Source organism: Vicia villosa, linkage group LG6, assembly GCF_029867415.1.
Source record: "Vicia villosa cultivar HV-30 ecotype Madison, WI linkage group LG6, Vvil1.0, whole genome shotgun sequence".
Classification (NCBI taxonomy): domain Eukaryota; kingdom Viridiplantae; phylum Streptophyta; class Magnoliopsida; order Fabales; family Fabaceae; genus Vicia; species Vicia villosa.
This window is the reverse complement of record NC_081185.1, coordinates 132,837,375-132,846,483: the sequence shown is the minus strand read 5'-3', so window position 1 is coordinate 132,846,483 and position 9,109 is coordinate 132,837,375. Positions and strand designations below refer to the sequence as shown.

Below are 9,109 nucleotides of genomic sequence, written 5' to 3'. Positions count from 1 at the left end.
CTGGGGACGTCATTTCTAAAAAATCAAGATTAAAAATAATAAGATTTTTTCCCAATTTTTTGTAATGATGTCCCCTGATGATAATGATAAACTATAGCTTACATTGATTGGCTCCTTTGTCTCGCGGTGGACGTACCTCCGGTTCTTCTTCCTCCGGACATCCACCTCCTCCGTCATATGTTCCGGCCCCGGTTACACCTCCTCCGTCATTTGTTACTTATAGTAGTAAGTATTTTTATTAAAAGAATAAAAAAACCTTTTGAAATTTGGAAGCCTTTTTTTCTCCCCACCACTCTCTCATCCCCACCTACCCGTAACCAATATGTAACTTTAATTTTATGTAATATTATCGTTGTAATCTTCACCCGATTAAATAAAGCGAATTGTTGTTGTTTTTCATTTTATTCTGTCCAGACATATTTTCGGAGGTTCATTTCCGAATTCTCCAAGGGGGGTGCGTTCGGAGATGAACTTTCGAAACACCACATTTTCTGAAAAGTAACTTTATTTCGGAGATGCATCTCCGAAATCAATATTTTATATTAAAAAAAACACGTTTTCGGAGATACATTTCCGAAAACACCTTTTTTAAGAAAAAAAGTACAGTTTCGGAAATGAACTTCCGAAACAAGGAGTATTGTGGTAAATTCACCAGGGGTGGGCAAGAAGGTTAAGAGGTGGGTGAAGAAATTTTCCTTGACCAATCGTTCGATGGAACATCCTTAAAATAGGAATGAGAAATAAGTCTTCCATCAAACCAATTTTACAAATCTATTGTGTTAAACTATAAGTCATACTTATATATGTATTGGATTATGATTATTGAATCGGATAAAAGTCAACCAAATAAATAACTAATAAGAAAATTTAGAAATTTAAGGTTGTTGATTCCATTCAAGCTCAAACTAATTAGCAAATTGATTGGTTCCTTGCACAACCAATTAAGCCGGCCAATTTGTTCAAACTTTTTCACTAATTTATTGGTGTTGATAAAAAATATGCATATGCTAAAAATATATTAATTCGTTAAAGAAAGACGTGATTATATATTTGTTTTGAAGAGTGTATGAGTTCTATCAGTTGGGTGATTGATGATAGTTTATGTTTTAAGTGATTTTTACAAAGTATATATTTTTTTAATTTGATAACAATCATGTTTTTTTCTTCATATTTTAGAGTTTAATCATGTTTTTTTCTTCATATTTTAGAGTTTATGTTAACACTACAAGAAAACATAGTTTTAGCATCTACACAAAATGGACGCTAAAAGTAAAAAAAATGGACGCTAATAACATTTTAGCGTCAATTTAGCGTTCAAACATGTGTTGATAGTAAAAAATATGTATGGATTCAAACAAGCTCCAAGAGCTTGGAATAAGAAGATAGACAGTTTTCTAAGGGAAAAGAAATTTGTGAAGTGCACAACTGAACATGGAGTATGTGTAAGGAAAAGTAAGAGTGAATTGCTTATACTATGTCTTTATGTCGATGCCTTGTTGATAACAGGTAACAACAAGAAAGAGGTCGAACACTTCAAAAGTGATCTTAGCAAGGAATTTGAAATGCCTGATATGAGCGACATTTCATATTTCTTTGGCATCGAATTCTACAAGAGTAGTAGAGGTTTAATGATGCATCAAAGAAGATATGCAAGTGAAATACTCAAGAGATTTGATATGGAAGAATACAACTCAATTTGGACACCTGTTGAATCAAGAGTACAACTGTCGAAAGACTCAAATGAAAATGATGTTGATCCAACACAATATAGAAGATTTATTTGGTCAATAAGATACCTTTGTCACACAAGGCCTGACTTAGCACACAGTGTGTGTATTGTAAGTAGATTCATGTAGAAGGCAAATGTATCACATCTAGCAGCGACAAAGAGGCTACTAAGGTACCTCAAAGGAACTCTCGACTATGGCATTCTGTTTCCTGCAGCTGATGAAGGAAAAGAATGCAAGCTAGTGGATTACACCGACTCAAGTTAGTGTAGTGATGCTAAGGTTAAAAAATCCCCAGTTGGTTATGTGTTTATGCTAGGTGATGCACCAGTTGCTTGAAGTTCAAGAAAAACCAATAGTGGCACTATTTTCGTGTGAATCATAGTACATAGATGCTTCTCTTTGCGCATGTCAAGCAACATGGATGGTGAACATGATCGAAGAGAATACAACGAAGAATCATGGCGCAATTACCATGAAGATCGACAGCATGTCTGCTATCAATCTAGTGAAGAATCCGATAGCACATGGACGAAGTAAGCACTTCGAAATGAGGTTCTATTATCTTCGAGAACAAGTAGCAAAAGGGAAGCTAAACTTGGAACATTGTATAACTCATAATCAGATTACAAACATCATGACAAAAGAAGTGCAGGTCGAAGTGTTCAATAAATAAAGATTTATGATGAATGTAGATATCCTAGACACAAGGAATTAAATGGTCTATTGAAATTGTAATTCTTTGTGTCGAAGCAGGTTGCTCGACAGAAACAAGGTCGTGTCGAAATAACTTAGTGTGTGTCGAATTTTTTTAGTTGTCGAAATGTCGAAGCAGATTTTGGGCTTTGCCTAGGGAGCAAGCAAACCCAAAATTTATAAATAGGGAGTAACCCCTATTACTGTATACTTACTCACTTGCACTTTGAAGGATAAAGAGAAACTATGCAGAAAATTTTCTTCTTCCCTTTATTTTGTTCAAACTCTAATTTCCTCTCTTCCCAATTCATTTTTCTTTTATTCTTTTATTAACAATTGTGCAGCATAATCATCTTGCAACTAAGGTTGGTTGATTCACTCGAGTTAAGAATGGAGAGCAAGAGAGAATTCAATCGGTGTGATTGAATCTTGTTCATCAAAATTGATTCGGAATTCTTCATAGAGTTAGGGCGATTCCAACAGGTGTCTGACACTAAAACTAACAATAACATTTATAATTTCACTAAATTTATTTAGTTTTTTAAATTATTACCGGAGTCTGTGATTCATATATAACTGTCAAGTTTTGTGTAACTTAGGTTGTAGGGTATCCTGACCTGCAGTCCGATGGGGCATCCACAAAATAGGAATGAGAAATAAGTCTTCAATCAAAACCAATTCCACAAGTCTAATGTGTTTATAATGAAGTGTTAAAACGTTAAATTATATTTATATATTTTGGATTATATATAATGATTGAATGGATAAAAACCAAACAAGTAAATAATTAATAAGGAAAATAAAAAAATTGACTGTTGTTGAATCCATTCAAGATCAAACTAATTAACAAATTGATTGGTTCCTTGCATAACCAATTGAGCTGGCCAATTTCTTCAAACTTTTTCACTGATTTATTGGTGTGGACTGAAAATAAGCATGCTAAAAATGTTTTATATCGTCTAAAATTATAAAAGGAAGACGTAGTTATATATTTGTTTTGAAGAGTATATGAGTTCTATTGTTGGGAGATTGATGATAGTTTATGTTTTAAGTAATTTTTAAAAAGTATTTTTTTTGTCATTTGATAACAATTATGTTTTTTTTCTTCAAGTTCCGTATACATGCCGCCACTAGCACCTCTAAACCCACGCCCTCAGATGCAGTCCCGAAGTCGGAGCCGGTGTCGCCGGTGCGAGTGGTTGTATGGATGATACAAGTGTCATAATGCTTGGGACTACCACATTTGTCCATGTGACACTTTATCCTATTTTGTCCTTTTGTTGAGTTAATGATATTAACTCTTTATAAAGACTTAAAAAGCGAGGGAATCTTTCAATATGGGACTTTATCTCATGCGATTATTAGCATTTACTCACTTTCATCATTTTGTCATTTTGGAACACATTTGTAATTAACTTCCATAAATTACAACAATCCTCCACTTGTTCTAATAATGACAAATCTAATTCCAGAATATAGAAAGTAAAAAAGTGTTAATACAATTAGGTATCTTTTGATTTGAACTTAACCTTAGTAAAGATAACGTAAAGCCTAATCGAAATGTTAGGTAGCTATGCTTTGAACCATTGTCCCATGTGATCAGACCGACGTTATTATACACACTTTTCCTGTTTTCAAGAGAGAAACTCCAACTCTCACTTTAAGATGGCACCATCTCGAAATTCATATAGGTGAAGTTTCATTAGTATCTCTTGAGATACATATCCTCGATATGGAACTTCATTAAGAGTTTCTTAAAAACTCAACCCTCAATTTGTAATAGTCAACATTGTCACGGAATGTTGCACAAACTTCCAAATCAGCAACTTGTTGTTACCCATTGAATCTTAGGTTAAGATGTGTTAACTTCATATTGGGTTGTTATCATTGTCCGAACCCTCATTCAAGGAGTTTTAATCCCATACCTCTCGAGATAGTCTTTACTAAATCTCAGGCCAATGGTTTATTAAATGGATCAGCCAAATTATAGCTTGTTTGTATATATGTCAGTGAAATGATCTCATCCTTTATCATTTTTCTCATGAGAGAGTGTCTAAGACCTACGTGTCTAGACTTTCCATTGTATACTTCACTGAATGCTCTAGCTAGGGTGACTTGACTATCACAATGTATCAACACTTTTAAAACATTGTCTTTAGCTAACGGAACCTCCAATAAAAGGTCCCTCAACCATTATGCTTCTTGTCCAGCAAACGCAAGAGCCAAAAACTTTGATTCCATGGTTGAGAGAGTAATGCATGTTTGTTTCTTTCTCTTCCAAGAAATCGTACTTTCGGCTAATGTGAATATCCATCCAGTTGTAGATTTATAATCTCCAACGCTTGATATCCAACTTGCGTCAGTATATCCTTCTAGTATGACAGGAAACTTACCATAATGAAAGCCAAGATTTTTGGTCTTTAACAAATAACCGAAAATCGTAGTTATGGCCTTCCAATGTTCATCATTTGGGTTGCTAGTAAATCTACTCATCTTACTAACTGCAAATATTATTTCTGGTCTGGTGCATTGCATTAAGTACATTAGACATCCAATTGCACTTGTATATTCCAATTGTGCCACAGTTCTCCCATTGTTCTTTTGAAGTTTGACACTAGGAACGAATGAAGTGTTTACTTCCTTAAAGTTTAGGTGTTTGAAATTTTCCAGCATTTTCTCAATTTAATGTGTTTGATTAAGTTTATAACCCCCACTATTTTTGTTACTTTGATCCTTAGTATAGTGTACACTAGTTTAAGATCTTTCATCTTGAATGTGGAAGTTAGAAATCTCTTTATTTATAAGATTCCATTCATTTTATTGTTAATAATGAACATGTCATCAACATATAGACATAGAAATATTACAACATTTCCATGCACCTTTGTGTATAAGCATCCGTCACAAGAGTTTGGAATAAACCCATTTGAAAGTATGGAAGTGTTAAATTTTTGATGTCATTATTTTGATGTTTGTTTTAAACTGTGTAAAGATTTAACAAGTTTGCATACCTTTTGTTCAGTTCTAGTAAGCATGTAGCCTTCTGGTTGCTCCATGTAGATTTCTTCATCGAGATCTCCATTTAGGAATGTTGTTTTAACATCCATTTGATGAACAATAAGGTTATTTAAGGAAGCTAGTGCAAACAATATTCTAATCGTCGTAGTTTTTTCTACTGGTGCATATGTGTCAAAATATTCTAAATCCTTTTGCTACTAGTCTAGCCTTGTAGGTGTTTAATGTACCGTTACTGTGGTACTTTTTTCTAAACACCCATTTGAATCCAATGGGTCTTGATACCTTTGGAAGATCAACTAGTTCCCAACTGTGGTTGGACATAATTGAATCCATTTCATCTTGGATAACATCATTCCAAAAAGAAGCGTCCCTAGAAGCCACTACTTCTTTATATGTTTTAGGATCACCTTCAACTTGAAGAATAATAGGAATTTTATGAACATCCTTCTTGCTATTTCCTCCTACTAGATAGACGGAAATAAGTTAAGAATCGATTTCATCTGGTCCTAGATCCTTAGCTTTCCGTGATTTTTTGCTTCTCCTTGGTTCGAGTTGTGTTTCAACAATCCGTGTCGAATCTTTGTCAGCAGACTCTTCAATTGTGGGATTCTCAAGTTCCTTATCCTTTGTGATGAGATTTTCGAAGAATTCCACATCATGGAATTCAATAATTACATTAGCCTCTAGATTTAAAAGTTTATATGCTTTGATATTTGGTGCATATCCTATGAAGGCACATCTGATCCCTCAAGGACCTAATTTTGTTCTTTTGGGATCCATATTCTTGTAATATGCTACACACCTCCACACTCTAAAATAACCAATATTTGGTGATCTTCCTTTTCATTTATCATATGGAGAAATGCATGTGGTTTTTAAAGGAATCATGTTCATTATGTGACATGCGGATAATAATGCTTCACCCACAAATTAAATGGAAATTATGAATGCATTAACATAGTATTTATCATCTCTTGATATGTTCTATTTTTTCTTTCGGCCATGCCATTTTGTTGTGGTGTGTGAGGCGCAGAGCATTCGTGTATGATGTCGTATTCTTCACAATATGCATCAAATTCTGCTGAAAAATACTCAGCGCCTCTATCGCTTATAAGTACTTTTATAGTTGTACGTAATTGATTTTCTACTTCTGCTTTATATGTCTTAAAGGCATTAAAAGCATCATCTTTATGCTTTAAAAGGTATACATGTGTGAACCTAGAACAATCATCGATAAACGTTATCAAATAACGGTTTCCCCACGGGTCAACATACCATTAAATTCACAGAGATCATAGTACATAAGATCAAGCACATTTGTTTTTCTTTCAACATTTTTGAAAGGTTTCTTTATCATTTTTTATTTAACACATATTTCGTATTTTTCGAAATCATGAATATTGCATGATATCATTCAAGATTTAATTAGTCTATTCATAGTACTAATACCAATATGTGCTAATCTAGAGTGCCATAAGGAAATAGATTCAAGCATATAAGCAGAATTATAAATTTCATTAACAATATTATCGGTAGTACAAAGTTTGACCATTCCTTCAGCAAAACAGTTTTCTTATAGTACTTTAAGCACTCTCGAATGTCTTAGAGTTTCCTTATCGAGTTTGCGCAAGACCGGCAAAAACTCGAATGTAGAAAAGAGCGGAGACACCTTATTAACGTTGCGAATAGCTCGATTTCTCCAATGTGTCGTGCCTAAGTGCCGTCTACGCCACTAGCGCCTATATACCCTCAGACCCGGAGCCGGTGTCGCCGGTGCGAGTGGTTGTATGGATGAGATGAGACAAGTGGCATAACGTTTGGACGGCCACATTTATCCATGGGACACTTTATCCTCTTTTGTCCTTTTATTGAGCTAATGATAACTCTTTATAAAGGCTTACAAAGTGAGTGAATATTTCAATGTAGGATTTTATCTCATACATTTATTAGCATTTACTCACTTCCATCATTTTGTCATTTTAGAAGACACATTTGTAATAAACTTCATATATTACAACATTATGTTAATTGCTTTAAAATACAATGATATATAACCTATAGATGGGTCTTCCACTACATAAGGTGGTGTTAACTGTATGAGCTAAGGGTTGTATTTCTATACTTACTCCATAAACAAATGTTTGATATTGGAGTTGCAATTGAGTAATCATCTGCTAGATAATTCAGAACCTGCACATGTTCAGTTGACAATGGGCATAACATTGAATGAAATAAATAAATAAATTAAGACGTGAATATAGATAAATGTGTAAAAATTAAGAATGGAGATAAAATTACTAAGATATTTCGTATCATGGTTCAATTAATTCAACTATATTAAAATGCAATGTCAATTAAATGTAATACTCTTAAGTGCCGAAGAGGGATAATGCACTTCCTCATACACTATAAAAAAAACTATTTGATTAGTGTCTAATTTAATAATGAAGTTTATATAAAACGGTAAAATTGCTATTTAAAATCTGAATTCTATGATTTTTTGTTTGTTTATGGGTCAACAATTTATGTAAAATCGCAGGTAAATTTTTTTTTTAAAGTAAAATCGTATTTTGGGACAATATTAAATAATTTAAATCGCTCTGAAATCGGTGAAATTATGTAAAACTGTTAAATTTTATTATTTGGCCTTTTTCTACCTTTTTTGTCAAGTTTTTAAAATCCCATTTTATATTTTAACCCTCGAAAACTACTCTCACACTTTTTTATTTTATTCACATTAAACGACTTCTCCTAAACATATTTGAGAGATAAAGAACATACCAAAGAAATAACACGTATTTGATAATTGAATTTTAAAATTTAATTATAGTTTTAAATTTCTGTTATTAGTTTTAGTTTATAGTTAAAACTTGATTACTTTTATTTTCTAGGTACATACCAAGAAAAGAAATTGATTACATTAACAAAGAATGAATTATTTGATTTATACGATAGCTAATATGAGCTTAACAAAGAAAGAAATTGAAAATAAGGAACCGCTTAAATTTATTGATATTGAATTTGATATGAATTTTTTACTACATCTGACGGACATGCTAATGATGATAATGATGAGAATGTACATTAACCTATCAGTGTTGAGGTTAGTGTATGTTGGTTCAAGCAATCCTCTAGCTCCACTTTTTAATAATTTTGTCTTTGGATCTAATATAAAGAAAATTTATCATCTAGAGATGAGTTTGATCAAGTTGAAGATGAAGATTCTGATGAATATGATGTTGTAAAGGATTGAACATTCGATTAACTTGAAGATGAAGATGAAAACACTTGTTTATTTTTTTTTAATTTGAGAAACTTATGAAACTCTTGTTGTTTGGATAATCTTTTGGATATTAATTTTTATGATCTTATGGATAATTTATGTAATTTGATACAAGTTTACAAATTTTATACTTTATTATGACGATTTAGTATGTTTTTCTTTATAATTATGTTAAAATTTTAAATTATTGATGCATTTACAATATTAAATAAGTAGATATATATACATGTCGTGCATCTAAATTTAATAAGATTTTTTTTTATGATTTTACGTTTTGATTTTACCTGGACAAAATTAGTCAAGGTAAAAATTTGATTCTAACAACCTTAATACAAAAGTTGACTTTTTTTTAAGAATGTAATGGATCAAAATATTCCAATTCTTA

The 9,109-nt window shown here is 32.4% G+C and overlaps 1 protein-coding gene across 1 annotated transcript; it reads right to left on the bottom strand.

The window, feature by feature from the left end:
- Positions 1 to 4,616: 4,616 nt before the first annotated feature.
- Positions 4,617 to 5,096, bottom strand: LOC131614712 (secreted RxLR effector protein 161-like). Its single transcript, XM_058886270.1, has one exon. The coding sequence runs from the start codon at positions 5,094 to 5,096 to the stop codon at positions 4,617 to 4,619; it is 480 nt and encodes a 159-aa protein (XP_058742253.1).
- Positions 5,097 to 9,109: the final 4,013 nt, after the last annotated feature.

Bases quoted from the DNA above. Each gene is read 5' to 3' on its own strand.
- LOC131614712 (XM_058886270.1), bottom strand. From the start codon at position 5,096: ATGCTGGAAAATTTCAAACACCTAAACTTTAAGGAAGTAAACACTTCA.